Source organism: Populus trichocarpa, chromosome 13 (genome assembly GCF_000002775.5).
Source record: "Populus trichocarpa isolate Nisqually-1 chromosome 13, P.trichocarpa_v4.1, whole genome shotgun sequence".
Taxonomy (NCBI): Eukaryota; Viridiplantae; Streptophyta; class Magnoliopsida; order Malpighiales; family Salicaceae; genus Populus; species Populus trichocarpa.
The window spans coordinates 3,430,564-3,450,317 of NC_037297.2; the positions used below are offsets into that span (position 1 = coordinate 3,430,564).

The window sequence follows — 19,754 nt, forward strand, 5'->3', positions numbered from 1 at the left end:
AAAAACAGCGTAGATATGGTACTGTCAGAGAAAAAAGATGAATTTTATGTTCTTGTTGCTCACTGAAACCAATGACCAGAAGGTCTGCGTTATAAATTCTGTTGAAAAAATAAACGACTTCTCTGAATAATCATATCCAGCTACACCTATTTTACAAAGAGTTGTTGATGTATGTCACTTTTATAAACCAACAGGGAAGGAGCTGAGTCAGTGGATACTGCTGCAGTGTATAAGATGAAACCTGTTCTTGAGATTCCACTGCAAGAACATCTCCAGACCCAGCAGCACTAAGACTGTCTTCTGCATCGTCTGACCAGGTAGAGAGAGAAGAAACTAGCAGTCAATCTGAACAATGGCTTCCTTGCGAGACATCCCGCCTTGGAAATCTTAGGATACTCATCTGCAATCTTTCTCAGAAGCTCTTCAGCAGTGGTTTGACGCTCGAAATCTCGGAAACTATGCATCCTAGAGCCCAGGTATCAGAGGGAGCCTCCTGTACATGATCAACTACAGACTCTGGCGCCATATACAAAGCAAACCTCACGAGACAAGGAACATGATTCCTTTTGTTGTTCTTCTCAGCTTTCCTCGCCAAACCAAAATCCCCTATTTTTGTCACAGAATCAGTAATGCCAGTGCCAGCCCCTTCAGTCAACAATCTGTATTTTCTTCAAATTATGAATTGCGATGATCAAGAGATCATGAAGTCCTATATAAATGTTTAACTCAGCGAGAGAGAGAACGCAATAGTTTCACTGGTTTAAGAATAATTTCCGTTCATGTATCACAAGGTGGAAACCCATGATCCAAAATTCCCTTTCTTCGGTTTGAGGACAAGCTTCAAGAAATAGGCAATGTACAAGGAACCTGAAATGAATCCACATGCATGTGTCACTATTTAAAAATCTTCCGACACCCAGGGCAGTTGTTTGCCCTGAAAACTGACAAAGGCGGGCTCCTAGCTTCTATAACCTTGTCATTGATAAGGCCAAAAATGCTAAATAAAACTCGAACAAAAGAACTATGGTCATCTCCTGTGTTCTGTATATTCACAAACTTCCTTTTGTAAACAGGAGAACTGGTTAAAATGCTGCATCTACAGTGGGAGCAAAATTCATTAATTGACGACCTTAGTGCGGTCTTCATCATCAAACACCATAAGAAAGTATTAACAAAAGCTTATAGTTTTCTGCTCGTCATCTGTTATCTCAGAGCAATCAAGCTCCTGTATCAAAAAATACTGTTTATGTTTCCCACTGTCCTTCCGTCGTCCAATTGCAATCAAGTGCCTGCACGAAAAATATATACTAGTTATATGAACAGAGAAGACGAATATCAAAATACTTCTATTGCTGGAGTCGAGGAAGTTGAAAGCACACTGTAACCTTTACCTCTTCATGATCAAGCTAGAATGTCCTAACCTATACTATTCATGCCTCTGCAATATGCACTTCCACAAGAACATCGAAATGCCTTTATTGGATGGTCATAATCATCAAAGTCGATTCCATAATCCTGCAAAACATTTCATGTGGATTTTCTTAGCAGATATATTCAACAAAACTCAAATGCAGAGCACACTGAAACAGGGACATAAAGTATTTAATGAGACATGCGTTCTAAATTGCATAATAATGGGAAGCCCAAAACATTAGTTAGAAATGGACTGTCTGTGCTGTTAACCAGAGATGTTACAGTTTAGACTTTGGATAAAACCACAAACCATTTTTCCAATAAAGAAATTAGATGTTTTATCTGCCCAGCCAGACACTATCGACAATGAAAGCAGATCCTATCTGTTACCAGAAAATGGAAATAAGAATTAAGCAAAAGTAGCACTTTGCACATACTTCAAAAAAGCAACAAGGAAGCGAAGTTCAAATAAGCTTTACTCGAGATAATGGCTACCAGTACCAAACAAGCTTTGGACAGCTTTTTCTAGGGCTTGAAACATCATTTGAATAGGGCATCAGCATAAATAACTCAACAGTTCCAAGTATTTGTATAGAGAAGTACAAATATCTATCTATTTTAATATTTTTGAGTAAAATGGTCAAGTCTCAAGCCAGCAAGCATGGATAGTCCATAGCGTTGGTGTCAACCACCTTGTATTAAAAATAAACAAAAAGAAAATGGATGTCACATGATACCTAGAAAGTCAAAACCCTTTCATGCTTGTAGCAGCATGCTTAATGTGGAAGACAGTTTGGTGTATCTTACGAAAGTGGATGCTTTTTCTCAACCATCAAGCGAAGAATTCGTTCATAGCTCTCACCTCAAGGACAATTCCTAAACTTTATATACCATTCACCGATCATTCTGTCAAGTTCAGATGCATTGGAAATATGCTGACAAACACATCCATTCTGTAATATGGAGAGGCAACCAGTGACCACTGGCCTCCTGTTGCCTGTTGTACAAGTTTAAATTGGTTGGATATTAAGAATGGGACAGCACAAACACAAGAATTGTGCATCTATTTCACTCTTTTCCTAACATAAGTTTTCTTGCAACCCTGGGAAAATAGCCCAATCAGTCCATGTATAATGGGGTGAGTTTTCAATCTGTGTTCCTATCTTTACCTGAGTCAATTTTATCCTTAAAAATGACTGAGTTTCTAATCTATCATTTTGTTAACTTTTTCCATCCAAATTCATTGAATTGGTCATGCACATGACTTAATATTATACTGAAAATGACCTTGATCTTTATGGACGTGAATTTTTTCACACTGGACCAAACTTCTCTCCCTCTTAAAAACCTCCTTCTCCTCCCCTCTCCTTTCTCTCTTTTTTGATCCCCTCCTCCTCCACCGAGTTTTCCATTTTTAGACTGGTTATGTTAAATTGGACAGAAAAAGTAAGCATAAGAATATATTGGAAACGTGATCATTTTATATGGATAAAATTAGGACATATTGGAAACTCATACAATTAAGGATATAAGGACATAATGGAAACTCATCCAATTATGTAAGGACTGTGCCATTTCCCCTGCAAGGAGTCACAAAAAAATGCCAATCAAGAGTGTTTTGCTGAGTGTGTTGGACAGAAAGGACAATCTTCTTGGCCCAACTCTCTACCAGGAAGATTAAAATGGCAAACCTAAATGCTTATGGGCAGTTTCACTAAGATGACTATTCATTTCTGGATTTTCACACAACTTTCCCAGATTCCCAAAAGGTAGAAGGTGCAAAGTAAAATAAGTACAAGTCAGAGTCTCACTGAACTGTACCAAAGCCATATTAATCCAGTCATCTCCAAGTATGGGAAGAAGAGCTCAAGGGAAGGGAAATATTTTTTCTCAAGATGAAATTCCTGGTACTGAATTTAGCTTCTTTCAAATTCTTTTAGAAATGCCCCCCAAAAAAATCTATGTAAATAATTCTCCTGCTAATTCATCATGCTATTCATCTGTTTATATGTTTATTTATTGTGCATCAGTATGAAATGACAAGTGTCACTGATTCTTTCTTTTTTTCAAAACATAGAGACAATACAAACACATGCCCCACCATACATGTTGTTTGAAGGCTAAAAATTTGCATAAACATACTTGTGAAATAAGCAAGTATTACCAGATCAATTATTACTAGAACCCACTTACCCACGTCAGTTCTTCTGAGGCAGTTACATCCCTTGTAGTGAAAAAGGCAAGCTGCATAAGGGGAAGAGAAACAAGCTCTTCAAATGTAGCTCTTCAAAAATGGGTTGCAAAGAAACTTTTAAAAAATAAAATAAAGGAAAAGGAAAAAGCAAAAAATGTAAGAGACATGGGCAAATGATACCACTTAAATGCATACATGGTAATAATGATGATCAGGGGTCTCCACTTCAACTGGAATATCGATCAAATTTCCATCATGACATCTGCAAAAGGAGGAAACAGAGAATGATATGATAGAGAAAATGAAATGGAAAACATGGGAAGTGAGGAGCACAACTCAAACAAATTAAAGGGCAAACCTAGAGTTGCAGCAGAAAATCAGTGTTGCTCAAGTTCATGCAATATGTATCATGAAAGCAAACACTGAAGTTACTTAAGTCAATTGCATTGGGTTGGTGAAGTTTCTTAAGTTTCTTCATTCTATGACAGTTTTACAAGAATGGGGCCCCATCTATTACAAAGGTTATAGCAATAATCGAACAAGTAAAAAACATTCTCATTCCAAAGATGCATTTCACAGCAACTCAACTCAACACACATTTTGTTCGATATGCTTGGTTGGTTTTTTTATAAAAAAAAAACTTTCGACTCAAAGAAAAGTTATATATATATGTTTAATTACAAACAAATTTTGACTTGAAGTTTCTACTTTTACCTTATTGATTCTAACTTCAGCTATATCTCTATTGTTTTAAAAAATAGCTTCGGGTTATTTTTTGTTGAACATACTTTTGACCTAAATTGATTTTACAATAAGTTATTTATGAAAAATAACTTTGAATTATGATTCAAAATAAAAAGTTAAAATGTATATCAAAAGAATAAATATTAATTAAAAAGTATATTAAATTTTGTTTACCCCAACAAACAGTGGGATTCTTTATGATATTTTCCATTAAAAGTAATTAATTAAGAAAAAAAGAGGAATGAATACAATATGTCATAAAAAATACTTTTTTTTTCTATCTCATTTTTTATCTTATAGGAGGCTTGCTTCCTCCTCACCTTTGTCTTTTAAGAAATTTGTCATTGCTCTGCTTCTATTGCTGTTCATTTTAATGGAGCTTTTAGGTCTTCCTTTTATTCCATTCATATTGTCTGTTACACAAGTACTGATGCTAAATCGAGGGATTGTAACTGTTCCAAGCGTCATTTCAGGTACCAGAAGTAGTGTTTGATTAAGTAATTAATATAAAAATGTAACCCCTTCTGACATGAAATTAAAGAAATAAAATAATATTTAGAAATTAAAACAGGAATCCCTGGTATAATAAGAGGCAAGTGGGTAATGTGAAAACGAAGGGTGAAAGCAAGAAAAAATACCAGTCTACATAAATGCATGCACACAAGTGAAGTAGAAAACATCACCTATGATTAATAAATCTTGCAACATTGCCACTGAAAGTTGCATCAAGACACAATGCTTCTTCATCCCTCAGTACTTTCTCTGAGCCCCAGTCTGCATCAAGTGTAACAGGATAAGTATGCCTGTTATTGCCTCTGTTCTGAATATTTCGTTCATACAACTCTGTGTTGGTCAGTATTTCCCCAACATATTCACAGATGAAGGATCCTTTAGGCAAATCCTGAAGTGTCCTAAGACCCCAGCCTTTACCTTGAGGAGTCATGAACACCTGTGACAGGAGTAAAACATCAAGAGATCATCGACTACTCACTTTGAAAGCTATCCTCTCACAAAATTATGCAACTACAAACACACTGATACATAAATCAATTTAAAAAGTAAAATCTATTTAAAGCTAATAAAGCAAGGATGCTAATGCAAATACTGGTGATGTAACTATACCAATAAAATACAAACTTGTCTTCACTTGCCTTCGACCATGGAAGTTTCTAAAGCCAAGTTATATAAGCTAATCTGGAACCCATCTTAGAAACCATTCTAAAGTCAAACATGTCAGATCAACTAGGGCAGTGAGTAGTGTCAATAACATTTTGACCAATGTCTTGGCTAAGAGACTAAGAGTGGTGTTGAGGGATGCTATGCAAAATGCATTTTAGAGAAGGTAAATGATAGTTAAAATACTTCTAGCTAATTAAGTTGTGGATGAAGCTAGAAGGAGACAGGGGAAAAAGATCAGTGGATAGGAGACAACCACCTTCTTTATTACTTTCCCACTTCTCTACCCTTCTATTATCTTCATAGTTCCACCATCGCAAATTCCAATAATCCCAAGGAAGTGAGAATTATACCCTTCATTATATTGAAAATATAATATGATAAAGAGTCAGAAGAGTTAGCTTCTCTCACCCAAATCCTTAACTCTGTTCACATTTCCTCTAGAAGGGACAAGGGAGCATCGTAACCAGAACTTTCAGGAAACAATTTTTGCATATTCCTTGTACATGAAAATCCCAACCCACACTCCATGATCCCCTAATCTACCTCTAGAAAAGTGTATCTGGAAGGCAAAGGTAGTTTGTAAGGTTTAAAAGACATGCATGGTTCTGTAATCAAAGCAACTTTGCAGAAGCAACTGATATAGCAAATTCAGACTCTGATGAAAATGATGAAACTAGGAAACATGGTCCAAATCCTCTATATATATACAAAAAAAAAAAAAAAACCCACCAAAGCAAAGCTACTCCCCAAACCAAAAAAAACCCCAAGCTCTCCTCGCTAGCTTAATATTGACCGGCTCTTAGGAGGAGGGCATGCAGGATGGAGTTCAAAGACAAGACAAGTCAGACTACTTTTTGAGATATGATGCCATATCTAATCCCTTTCCAATTTATCCATTCATCCTTTTTCCTGCCTTTGCGGCCTTATTTTCAGTGGTAAGCAAACAGAAGAATTCACGCTTCTTGAAGCAAGATAACCCCTAACTCAGACAATGGATAGGTATCATCAGCCTGACCATTCCTTCCAGCTGCCCTTACTGGACTAGATAACTGCTGGTCCCCCCCCCCCCCCCTGACCAATAGATCTTGGCGGGTCCTTCATTATCTTGTGTTCCATGGTCCTTGTATGGGAAGCAGAGAGTGGAGACTCCTGCAGAAAGCCAGATGAAGGGAGACATGAACTGGACAGCTAAACCTTGGTCCACAGTCCTTGACCCCAAAAGGTTTTATCTCCAAACATATATGTGATGTGTTTTTTTGGCTTCATGAAACCCTGAGCCATCCATGCCTCCACTGTTCAATGGCATGGAGGATTTGTGTTGGCTTTTCTCTATTTTTCAAAAGGTTTTGTCTCTGCCCTGATAGCCTGGAAGAAGTACTTTTACAGAGGGATTTTGAGAGGTTCAAAGGATGGATGCTGCTGCAGAAATGTGATGTATGCTATTACAAGTGTGCTTGGTACCAGCGCAATTCAAGAATTTTCCATGATGAGAATCTTCTATTCCTAGTAATTACATTGCTTTTTTTTACCCTACTGCTGTGCTGCAGGTTTTTCAGGAGCATTTCAAAAATACAAAAGGATTAGAAAGCTTTGTTGCACTAGTTTTATCCTGTTATTTTTTAAGGCTAGGGTTGCAGAAGGATGTCCAGTCTCGTTATGTCATCCTTCTCCTTCTATATGATGAGTATTTCTTCTTCTGTATTAAAAAAGAAAGATGGTATAATGCCATTCTAACAGAAGTTGCTTCCAAATGTCCAAACATCAAATGGGCAAGTAAAGATATAATGGAAAGCCAATTTGCCATCAAAACCACTATCAGAGATGTCAAAGTGTATCTTACCTGCAAGTCGCATGTAATACCACGTTGAACCACTCGATTTCCACAAGTCATGTGACATCCACATTTTCTCCAGCATTCTTTAATAAACTTTCTGAGCAGGTGACCCTTGCATGGTTCATTCTTTGATCTCTCTAATGGACAGTCTTGACAATAAACAAAATGGTCTTTTTTAGGGGTCCGTCTCATGCACACACATGCAGTTAGAAAATCATCTTTCAAAAGGCCTTTTGGAGTGTAAGCAAATTCTCCACCAGTTTCACGAGCACATGCACAGGGTATCTGAGAAGAAAGGCAATCACCTGAACAACTTGAACAGCAATCTACATCCGCTATCCGAGCCAGTGAGATTAGCAAGTAAGCATTTTGATATATTATATTATGTGGTATATAAGTGAACTTTGGGAAATCCTCATTGCCAGATTCATCTACCAATGAAATTTTGACATTTTCTGCACCCTTTGTTATATCATTGAGACTACGAACAGACCTCTTCTTATCACAAGCAGTTGCTTTGTGCTTAGCCTTTGGTAAATTCTTAGAAGAATGTGGCAATCTGAAAGAACTTGAAGCCTTCTTGTCCACGACCATATCGGAATTGTCAATTCTCAAAGCTTTGTTGTTTGGCAGTGGATCATGAAGTTGACCCACTTGCACATAACATTCACACAAATCTTTGAATAAAGTCTTCATAGAAAATTCAGGTGTGACAAGTTTGTGTGTCTTGAGATATTTATCCTCCAAATACTTGAGAACTGAATTGAAATCTGGAACTTTGAAGTTTTGACATCTAACTGCAGAATCACAGTTCAGTGAAATTTTTACTTCTCCAGAGGTCGATGAAGCAATAAGAACATTGCTATTACAGTACATCCTATCCTTGGAACTTGAAGCATCACATTGAGATCCCAGGAGAGTTACCAAATTATTCCCATTTGTTGAACCAACAAAAGAACCTCGAAAAACTAGCAAGCAAAGATAGGTCAGGAAAATAAAATAAAAAAAGAACAGTTATTGACAGGTGCAGAAGGTGAAAATTAGTAGGAAGAAAGCATTAATACTATAAGAGCATGAAAGTAGAAAAGATGCCATTAATTACCAAGCATCAGATTTTAACAGTAAGGATCCAAAATAAAAAGGGCTATACGTTAAATGAATCTAAACAATCACACCAAACTAACACCAATGAGCTTTTTACATAACATGGACATCTACAATCACCATATCTAAAAAAAAATTTAAAAAAATGGAGAGCATAGTAATTTTTCTCCAGGTGAATGACAGCCACCTCTATAGAAGATATTGCCCATCCTCGAGTTGCATTTCTTGATTTAAAAGTTTATATAGAGGATGACAGAACAAGGCTTAAACTCTAAGATGTCATCCAAATATGTTGACTGTTGAACAGGATATTGGATCAATAAAAGAAAATAGACCTGATGCTTATCACCACCATTTCCAACTCTTATCCCAAAAAGGTACATGCAAGTAATTCGTATTTAGGTTTTACATTGCAAAATGCACACCATCATCCATGGAACACTGAATGAATGAAGGAGACAATCATATTCTAATACAGGCATTATCAAAAGTAGAGAGTTACCATTACCTGGATGGACCGCTGCTGGGGGTTCTGCAAAATCTGCCTCATCACTGACACTTTGCTTAGTTCTCGGCTTAATAAGCTCTCTGGTGTGACAATTACTAGACATTTTTTCTTTCTGAGGATGAGAACAGCGAGGTTCAACAGCCAGTCGTTCAGAAGAAAATGCGCATGATGCCCTCTTACAAGTTGAGTCTTTAGGAGCCATCGAAGAGAAAATCACTTTTTCAACTGGGCTCAGGCTATCTGTTGAAGAAGAAATCTGATCTTTCTGTTGTTCAAGATGTGGTCTCTTGGAGGGTCTTTCATACACAGAATGTTCCATGAGACTTTTCTCGTCTGATACCCTCTATTCATAGAAAAAAAAAATCATAGAATGAGGATTTTAATCATCTGCAAAACAAAGCTACCAACACTGTAAATCATGTCTTCGCAGGCATGACAAACTGACAGGCTTCCCAGAGAAATTTATCGGTAAAAAAAACGACAATGAGAGTAGAGGAAAGATTGAGCAAAATCTACCTCACTTTCCTTCGACTCAAAATACGCATCTATGAGTGCCCGATAATCTTCTGCTTCAATAAGTTCCCAGTTCTTATCAAACAGCTTCAAGAGATTTAACAGCACTGGCTTCACCTCTTCATCTCGAATTCCCAGAGCTCTTGTTGCCTTGAAGGCACAGCTAGCTCTCTCTCTGGTGGCCATAAATAACTATTAAAAGGAATGAGCAACTCTTCAGTTCTATAACTACTCAAAGACCACCTATTTATTCTAAAGATGGCTCAACTCTCAAAGTCAAATCTTCAAATCACACATTCTCAAACCCTAACAAAATACAAACTCCATAGCACTTTGGTTGTACATGATAAGTCTTGCTAGTTTATGGTGTCTCTAAAAATAATCATGCACATAGTCAAAAACAAAAATACAATTTCATTTGTGGATGGGTGGCGTAAAAGAAACAGGTTAACTAGAATAGAAACAACAAAGCGATCCCCTTTATGCATAATTCAAAACTATAATCTTTTGAGTAGGATTCTACAACTGAAACTCGAAATGTAATGGCACTTGTGTAAATTGCTCAACACTATACAACACAACATTAATTTCTATTCTTATGGTTATTATTGGTAATTATTTAATTTTCTTTAAAAAAAAAAACCCTACAAGATGGACACATCTACTAACAAGGAACAACAAACTTTCCACTTGGTTCAAGTCACAAATTTCCAAATCAAAACTTTCAAAAAATAAAAATAAAAAAGAACAAAAAGACGGAGCAGAGACAGCCAAGTAAATCATCTATGTAAAACCACCTCAAAGTAAACTCCACGGGCCTACTTAAGCATAAATTCAGGTTTTCTATCAACCTCGCACTATCATAGGCCTCATACGATATCGTTTCACAAATTTTAAATTACAACCTTCAACACAGTTTGGTAACCAAGATGTGAAACGAGACTCGAACCAATTATTACCTTCTATTTCCTTCAAATTCCCAGCAACCGAAAAAACAATTAAATTACACCAAACACAGTTTCACAATCCAATTCCATCCCACCACTAAAATGAATCTATTCCGCTTTCCATAACCCACTGTTTGGTTGCTAAGCAAAATAAAAGCAAATTTGAACCTTTGGAGTTTGGATTTTTGTGAAACCAGAGAATGAAAAATTAAACCCTTCACCTCAACTAAGCCTTTGAATCCAACCACTCAAAAGCTTCAATTAATGTGAGACTTCCATTTTTCACAAACCAAGGGCAAAAAAACCCAACCCCAGAGTCAAAATTTTCCCACATTTTACTCTGTTTTCTCAGCAACCAAACAACACCCTTTTCTATTCACTAAAATACCCAGAATTTCTCACTTTATAACCCAAAAAATAAAAATAAAAATAAAAATAAAAACAAAAACATGGCCATATTTTTTTTCCAGTATTTATTAAAACCCGAAAATCGAAGCATCATGTTTGTTTAACAAAAAGCACGGAAAAAAAAAAGCACGAAGCATGCAAAAGTTGGTGTTGAAGTGAGTTTTCTCCGCAACAAGACAGAATATAAATTTCCTTAGCAACCAAGCAAAACACAAATACCCGGAACGACCAAACAAGCCGAAATAAAACGAATAACGAAATTCGACGGGGAAAAAAAACACAATATTCGAGATTTCTATATGGTCATCGAAAAAGGAAAACTTGCATGCATTATCTCGGTAACCAAACCCAAGAAATGAGAACAACAATTATTATAAACCTTAAAACCCATTAAAAAAAAGGAGAAAAGAAAGAAAGAAATTACAGAGTCGATAATAATATTAAATTTAACATGCAAATACGTGAAAATGAACAAGTAATTTCTATTTTTAACTTACTAAACTGAGCTTTCGATTCTAAAATGTCTTTTCTACTTCGTGGATTTTGGTTTTCTTTTTCTTTTTCCTTTTTCTTTTCGAGATTTCAAAATTCTTTTGGAGTTGTCTAGTAGACCTTGTGAAATACAGATAGATTATTCTGGCAACTAGGGCGTGTATATTTATAAATATTCTTGAAATGTTGGGCTTAAATAGTAAGTGGGCTTATGATGCTGATGGAAAAAATAGGAAAAAAAAATACATACATAATTACCGTAAAATTCTAATTTAAAATTTCCTCGTTAAAATATTTTTCTCTTTTATTAATTTGTCTCTTTCCAGGGTCTATTTAAAAATGTGCTAAAATTTTATTTTTAAAAAAATATTTATTTAAAAATATATTAAAATAATATATATTTTTTATTTTTTAAAATTTATTTTTAATTACAGCACATTAAAATAATTAAAAAACATAAAAAAAATTAAAAACACAATTGTATCACAATATCATACGAGCTTATAGTTCTTTAAATAAATAATAAAAAAAGTAAAGATATAAAGTACTATAGTAGTACAATCAATTATAATAAATGAGGATTTATTTCTTTTTAGAGCTCGTTTGATATTGTGCTAGCGATTGTTTTTCAAAATACTTTTTGCTTGGAAATAAATCGAAATAATTTTTTTATATTTTAAAATTTATTTTTTACTTCAGCGCATCAAAACGATCTAAAAACACCAAAAAATAATTTAAAGCAAAGAAAAAATAATTTTTTTTCAAAAGCACTGTCACACGTGGACGTGTGGCATCGAGAGGTCGTTGGAGCCGTCACCTAGTTGTTTGATTCAGAGTCGCTAAGAAACTCAGGTATATTGGCTTTATCAGAGATTTAAGGGTAAGAGACTAGTTGTGGCAAGGAAAGCTATTAGCACCCCTAGCGTACCCTGCCTGATGTAAGCTGCTTTGTGTGGTTTGACGTGGTTTAGAGGTTTTAATAGTTTTATGATTGATGGTCTATTTGTGGTTTAGGATTGAGATTTATTCGTAAGAATAAATCCGGTGTTAAGAATTTATTATAGACTTTTGTACCTAAATAAATTCTTATGAAAACGTTTTTTGTAATTGGTGTATTACAGTGAAAAATACCCCCAATTAAAATTGATGAATATTTATAATAATTCTGAGACTTTGTTGGTCAACCCCTGATATTTCAAAATACTAGTTTCACTTGTAGGTCCAACGTTCTATGCCAAAATATTAACTATTAATTCTAATGAATTAAAATACAGTGATTATTGAAATATTGGTCAAATTCTCATGGATTTAATAAATTAATTATTCAATCTTAAAATGCATGCCAAAATACAACCGAGACCCAATAAGAATTTATGAATAGCCTCTAGTCTTTGACATCAAAAAAGAAGGCTGTAATAACGAAATGGACATGTGAAAATTTGGTCCCTCTTCACAAGGAGGGGAGTCTAGTTTCTTTTTCAATCCGAAAGAATTGTCTTTCTTTTCAATTGAGCTGCATTTCCAATCCGTTTAGTCGGTCTCGTACCCAAGTTCCCTTATTTGTTTGCGTAACACTCTTGATATTAAAACCAGCACCCCTATCATCTAAGTTTTGTATGAAGTTCCCGACCTCCTTTATATTTTTAAATTTTCATATAGAAATACTAAACGATATGATTTATTCATATTTTTTAGAGATTTGATCGCATGTAATTAAAAATATTTAATTTTTTTTCTTTTTATCTTTCTCTTTTTTTTATCATTCATTTAACACAAAGTAAAAAAAGAAAATAAACACACATACACACATATTTTTTTTTTACTATATTTTACTCGCACACCCACAATTATCAATTTACAAATCACCAAAATTCAAAATGATCAAAACAACACATTAAATATTTACAAAAATTCACAAATCAATCCGGAGAAATTGCTGAGAATTCAAGAACAGTGTTGGGAAGCTTCTGAGTTGCAAGAACAGTAGTGCGCGTGGGTCTCACGCACCACCTCCACTGGAGGCGCGTGAGCCCACGTGCCGTCGCTGGTGAAGACAAGAAAATTGATTGACCGGGAGTGATTTCTTCTCTTATTTCTTCCTATGCTAGAGGTGAGAGATACCGCCACCTAAAAAACCCAAAAAATCACACAAATAAATCTATCGGGTTTAATTTTTTTCTTAGATTCACCTCTCTCTTTCTGTACTGTAACTTATATTCTTCTGTTTTCATATATACTCCTCTCTATTATCTATAAATTAGGGTTGTTGTGGATGGAGGGAGGCTAATGACGCTGCCACAAGAAAGAGAGAAGAAAAGGGAAACGGCTATATTGTCTTGACTAACAACGGGGGAGGAAGTGATGATGGATTGCATATTGCTTGCGATGCGGCTACGATTATGGCCTATACTTGTCGCGGGTACGTTGATAATGAGTCGATAATGGGTTGGTTTGGTAGAGAGAGAGCTATTTTTTTCTTTATATGGGTAAGGCTGGATGGGAGCTGTTTTTGGACAAATAAGGAGTTGCAGGAGATAGTGATGGAATCTATTGGTGGGGTGCTAGTTTTAGGGAAACTATAGGAGAGTTTGAGGTCTATGGTTGGGTATGACAGTCGATGATTTTGAACTTATTTGATTAATGGTGGAGAGAGATTGATTGACTCATGGTGAAATTTTTAGTTGTGACCGAGAGAGGGAGAGGAGGGGTTGTCAATGTGAGGATGGTTATTGAGGTTTCTATTGATTATGTTGGTTATGGTCTCTAGCTAGGAGAGTGGTAGTTGGCCTGATTGGTTTTGTGAGAAAGGGATCGATGACGAAATGGAAAGCTGGGTTTGGCGTTGTTGCTTTTGTGAGACTATCAAGGGGGGCTAGAATGACAGTTCTAGTGGTGGATTTCTGGATTGGTATAGGTTGAATGGTTTGCTAAGATATTGACAATGGTGGATGATCCAAGGCTGAGGAGGGGATCCGTGGTTGTCTATGGCTAGTTTTGTATTTTTTTTCTTTGCCTTTCCGGCTGATAAGGGTATAAAAGGTTTTAGGTTTTCTTTTGTGTTGTGTGGGTGTAGGGAGAGAATGTGTGAGTGATTTTTCTTTAACCCCCTCCCCCCAAGCATCATTGGATTTCAAGAATAACTCACAATCATTCATTTCTTAACTTGGAGATAAGGCAAAGAAAAATGGACTCTTGAATTAAAAGAATTGATTGTAGATCATTTGATTAAAAAAAAATGGGTTGCTTGGTGAGAAGGTTTTTAATTTTTAAATTGGTTCTCTTCCTTCCGCAATTAAAATTAGATTATTAAAAAAATAAATGCATTTTTTCTTTTTTCTTTTTCTTTTTCTTTCTTTTTTTTTTAATTATTTGAAAAAGGTGCCGCAAACGACGTAAATACATCAAAAATATATTTTTGAGTTTTTTTTGTTGTTTATTTGGTTTTTTTCAAACATTTATCAAAAATTAAATAGAAACAAGTACTTTTAAAACGTAAAAATAAACAAGTATTTAGAGAATGGGTACATGAGGAATTATCCCTTTATCCAAACATAGTTGAGTGGAAGAGGAAAAAAGAAAAGAAACTAGGGTCCCATATATTCCCTCAAGAACATGAATCTGTTCTTTTTTTTACAGAGAAAAGGAAGGTGATGATCGAGGGAATCCATCTTATTATTTTTATTTTCTTATCTTTGAATGGATCATGGGAGATATTTTGTTGTTTTGAAAGCAAAAGTTCTGATATTGGCATCATCAACATGAATGAATGAATCATGCATATATATATATATGATACAGAAGGTTAATTCTTGGTTCTCATTAATTAATAATTGCAGAACGACAAAATCTGGTTGGGTGTTTCTCTCATGGAACGCTAGGTTTTCCATGAATATTGCTATGATGTTCCCTCTCCCGAAAAATTATTTTCTAAATCTTGCTTTTCCGAATTTTTAAACTTAATTTTTACTGTAAACATAAGGTTAATGATGCTTATAATTGAATCATAAGCCTTAGAAAAACATGATTGCCACAATGTTTTTCTAAGGCTATTTAGCTTTTTTTAATTATTAAATTATAATTGATTTTTCTAATAAACTTACATGACTAGTAAAGACTATATAATGGCTAGTAATGCTTATATATAATAATTATTAATAATAATTAAAATTATTTAATATAATATTCATTGATTATGAGAATATTATTGTAACTACTCTTCCATTTAATATAAAAAGAGAATATTAAAAGCCAATTATCATTATATTTGACATGGTATTTTAACTAGGCAAATGTTTATTTTCTATTATCTATCAATATTTACCTATATTTGTCTCCTAAAGACATAGTTAATCCGGGATATCTCGTTAAATCCAGGATCCAGATAATAGAATTGAAATGACCTGATAAATAAAAAAATTATAAAGATCTTTTTAAAAAAAATTACGACCTAATCATTAGACCTAAAGTACCCTATCTAGAAAAACTATGAAATTCAATTCTCAATCAATCAAATATTGAAGGATAAAATTGAAAAAAAAATTCAATTATACAAAAGAATTTTTTAAAAGTAATAATTAAAAAATCAAAATCAAAATAAAAATATAAAATAAATTTATATTTGATTGAACGACAAAATTGAAATGAAAAATATGTTGAATGTTAATTAATCACAAACTAATTGAAACTAAGAATAAATTGAAGAAGAAAACAATAATTAAAACATCAATAAAAACTAACAATTAATTGAATCAAATGAAAAAAAAAAGGACAGCAAAATAAACTATTACAATTCGATGGAATAATAACAAACAACAACAAAAATATATTTATTATTTAAAGTCATTTTAACTCATTTTTATTATAAATTATTTATAAAAATAACTCTTAAATCATAACTCAAAGTTAAAAACTACTTTTTATAAGTTACACCAAACATTTCTCTCATCAAAAGTCACTGAATCATCAAGCCATGCACAATTAATTTTTTTTAAAAAAAAAGAAGAAGAAGAAGGAGATAATATACTAAGAGAAGGACATAGAACAATACCATATCAAGATTCCATGAATTTAAATCTCTAGATACTCCACAACAAATCTTATTTCTCAAAGAAATAGTCTTCTTCAAACCAGTTTAAGGACTCATCTAACCATTGAATCCCCACCGGCGCACGCAAGTTAATCTTCCTCCACCTTCTCTTTTCAAGTTCAACCACCCTGACATATGTTTTCCTCTTAGATTGAAAAGGCAGAAAAGATAGCTCGATAGCCCATCCTTCAAGAAATCAAAGTTGATCTTCATCTAGATAATTTCTGCACAAGGAAATTGAACTGCTCTGGATCATCATAGCAATAGAAATAAAATAGTTAATTACTTAGATTTACTGTGATTTGATCTTACTATATATCCTCTTTCTTGCCACAAGATTTGAAGAACTTCAACAAGATGAATCCAACTCCCAAGACTACTGCCCCTCCCACAACGATTGCTACTGTCCTCCCTGTACTTTTTCCATAATTGCTCTCTTTTCCTGGCCAAATTATCTTTAGTTTAGCATATATTCATACTATAATTCGAAAATTAATTAACATGAACATTTTTGTCTTAATTTTATACTCTATTCTACCAAGTTTACCTGGGTATGAGTTGCCTGGTATCCCATCTGGATAGTAAGTATAGCTCATAAAGCACTTGTCCATATAAACTTGGCTAGAAATTGAGGCGCCACATTTCTCTTCAGCTACTTGTATTGCAGAACTTATACATTCACCACAATCACAACCCTTTAAATCACCCTGACACTGTGCCATAACATGCAAAGACTCATAATTTGTCTCATAGAACCCTCCTTCACTCACCACCCCGCTCTCCATTGCTGCGAAGGCTGCATTCTTCAACTCTTCGAAACCATGACCCACCACCTTTTTTTCGCTGCATGTTTGATGAAGCAATTCATGCGTAGAGGTCTCCTCGACAAGCCCATCGGTTTCATACTTGAAATAGCACCCATCAAGGTGAACCCTAGCTGCTAGAGCTTGTTTACATAGGCTGTTTGATACCTTGGGAAGTGTGTTTACACAGTTATAGCACTCGTCGTTTCTCAAATCATTTCTGCATTGAAAGAAAGCAGAAATGCCAACATTTTCGTCGCCGGCTGTGGTTTTAAAGAACTTGGAAGTAGAGGACTGTGGTAAGAGTTCTTGGAAAAGGGAAGAAAGGGTTTGTGAGTGAGACTCGGTGGAACCATTGTATGTTTGGTTCGAGCATTTCTTGTACACCAAGGTGCTAAAATCCGAACTACATTTAACACATGGTAGTAAAAGCCCTAAACTGGCTGAGAGAACTAGCATATGAGATACAAGAGAGAATGATATGGAGGTTGAATCCATTGAGGAAGGTGTTTGTCAATGTTGATCCTGTTTGATTAGGTGTTATTGGTTTTGATGGAAATATTAAGGAAAATAAAACATTGATTAAGACTACCATATTACAGTTAGGCTACAATGAATCAACATGGCAGTTGGGAATATTTGAGCTTATTTTCCAACCTAACTTATCTAATTGCCCACTAGGTGAGGCAATCAACCAAAATCTCAACCCTCGACAATACCAATCAAAAGTGATATATTCTGATTTAGATGAACTTAGTCGCTCTCAGTTTGTCCAAGATAGCACCTAATAATATGCATGATTGGCTAACAAGTGTTGGTGTAATTTGTGAATAAATACTGAAGAAAAAGATGTTGATTCCATGTTGGAAAGAAAAACTCTCGTCTAAGTGTTTATAAAGATGAGTTTTTATTGTGTAGTAAATTAAATAAAACTCATGGTGGATGAGCTTTTTTAATAGGCTTTATAATGCTATTATATGAATATTTATAATATCTAAAAATTATACTTGGAATTTAATATGTCAATGAGATTAATTTATGTTTTGAATTTATTTCTTTAATTTTTATAATTAATTTAAAATATAATTGTTTCATTAATAGTTATACTGTTTCATTAATGATCATAATATTAACACTTACACAAAAAAAATATAATTTCTTTCATTTATCTTATCTTTTTATTTTTTCAAGGTTTAGAGGGCTTAGTTTTTGTATGCATATTAACACCTGGAGGTGTTAGTTATATCTATGTTATATAAATAAACACATTTAAAAACAGTATTTTCATACCCCCTCTAAACCAATTCTTCATCTGTTTCCATTTATGAACAGTTATATCTACAATAATTACCATAATTTTGTATGTGCATGTTTGTGCATGTATATATCATCATATATGCGAAGCAAAATTTCTTGTTTTATATTCTAATAGGAGGAGGTGACTTTTCTCCCCAACTCCACCTTTCCCTCGAGGGCAAGTGAAAATGTTGATTTCAGATTCGTTGAAGCAAATAAATACCCAACAAATAACCTTTTCTATTTTGTAGTTTACAATAACTTTCAGCAGCAGATGTATCCTGTGCTTGGATCATATGAACTAATCCATGCCCCAAAGGTGATATACCTATATAATAATAGACTTGAGTCCTTGACACTTTGCTACTTTTCACCTGGAGGATCCAGGTTGAAGTTCCAGAAGGGATGTTGAATGGATATATATAGGGAGAGAAGAAGAAGAAGCAGCCTGGGATCACTTGCATTTATTTATAATTAAGGTCTGGATATGGAAGATCACAGTCAAATTTAATGGGGCTTACAACATAGAGTTCGGAGCTTGTAATTTTGATAAAGCCAAATAATATGCATGGATGAGCTAGCAGTCTAGCATTTGCAGGTTATGCACAATTTGATATTGATAATCATGGAGAACCACAAGCCCTAAATCAAAGAAAAGAAAGAGGCCTAATTCAGAACAGTTCAGGCCCTCCCTGTACCTGACCAGGAAATGGGCATGAGCCATATCCCATTGTACAAAACAGATCTTGAGATCAGAGAAACGGGCTCACCGGCCACCGGGAAACCGAGTTCGGTAACAATATCACGAACCATTTTTTATCTTCCAATTTGTGTGTGTTCTTGTATGTGTGTTGATCTAATAATTGTTTGTTACCTACAAAAAAAAAATTATTAACTCAAGGGTGTTTTTGTTTGGATTTGGGTTGTGGTTGGATTTAAAAAAAAAAAAATTTGTTTTAGCTTTAAATTAATTTATATTTTATGTTTCTGAAGCATTTTGATATGCTAATATTAAAAATAAATTTTAAAAAATAAAAACAAATATTATTTTAATAAATTTTCAAGTAAAAAATATTTTAAAAAACCATTATTATTAAAAAAAATTAAATATGTAGAAAAAAAATTAGTTTCAATTAACATATAAATCTATTCAAAAATACTTTTTATTATCAAATAAAAAAGAAAAATTGATTTCTTGTGCAGTAAATTACTCTGACCAATCAAATTCAGTCT

General features: G+C 34.2%; 2 protein-coding genes across 11 annotated transcripts; both read right to left on the reverse strand.

The window, feature by feature from the left end:
• Positions 1 to 22: 22 nt before the first annotated feature.
• Positions 23 to 11,479, reverse strand: LOC18104094 (histone-lysine N-methyltransferase SUVR4). 10 transcript variants are annotated; one of them, XR_008057103.1, is made up of 9 exons: positions 9,493 to 11,318; positions 8,971 to 9,319; positions 7,371 to 8,332; positions 5,035 to 5,300; positions 3,803 to 3,869; positions 3,607 to 3,657; positions 1,392 to 1,515; positions 973 to 1,289; positions 23 to 867 (listed from the first exon to the last, which is right to left on the reverse strand). XR_008057103.1 is itself a non-coding variant. In XM_024583729.2 (9 exons), the coding sequence occupies exons 2-8, from the start codon at positions 9,673 to 9,675 to the stop codon at positions 1,417 to 1,419; spliced, it is 1,977 nt and encodes a 658-aa protein (XP_024439497.1). In that variant the 5' UTR covers positions 9,676 to 9,681; positions 11,342 to 11,479; the 3' UTR covers positions 23 to 1,289; positions 1,392 to 1,416. The 10 variants fall into 10 exon arrangements, 9 of the variants coding, with proteins under 9 accessions (XP_024439497.1, XP_024439503.1, XP_024439504.1 ...); XM_024583729.2 differs by adding an exon at positions 11,342 to 11,479 and having other exon boundaries at positions 23 to 1,289; positions 9,493 to 9,681; XM_024583735.2 differs by adding an exon at positions 11,342 to 11,470 and having other exon boundaries at positions 23 to 1,289; positions 9,493 to 9,664.
• Positions 11,480 to 16,351: 4,872 nt separating this feature from the next.
• LOC7474631 (plasmodesmata-located protein 2) lies at positions 16,352 to 17,813 on the reverse strand. Its single transcript, XM_024583532.2, has 3 exons — positions 16,970 to 17,813; positions 16,735 to 16,864; positions 16,352 to 16,646 (listed from the first exon to the last, which is right to left on the reverse strand). Coding segments are annotated over exons 1-3 (885 nt in total). The 5' UTR covers positions 17,724 to 17,813; the 3' UTR covers positions 16,352 to 16,645.
• Between the last annotated feature and the right edge of the window lie 1,941 nt (positions 17,814 to 19,754).

Coding starts and splice junctions, on each gene's coding strand:
- LOC18104094 (XM_024583729.2), bottom strand. CDS start 9,675: ATGGCCACCAGAGAGAGAGCTAGCTGTGCCTTCAAGGCAACAAGAGCT. Junction 3,658..3,802: donor CTGATCATCATTATTACCAT/GTATGCATTTAA, acceptor CCCCTTATGCAG/CTTGCCTTTTTCACTACAAG. Junction 1,516..3,606: donor CCTCAGAAGAACTGACGTGG/GTAAGTGGGTTC, acceptor AATGTTTTGCAG/GATTATGGAATCGACTTTGA.
- LOC7474631 (XM_024583532.2), bottom strand. CDS start 17,723: ATGGATTCAACCTCCATATCATTCTCTCTTGTATCTCATATGCTAGTT. Junction 16,865..16,969: donor ACCAGGCAACTCATACCCAG/GTAAACTTGGTA, acceptor TAATTTGGCCAG/GAAAAGAGAGCAATTATGGA.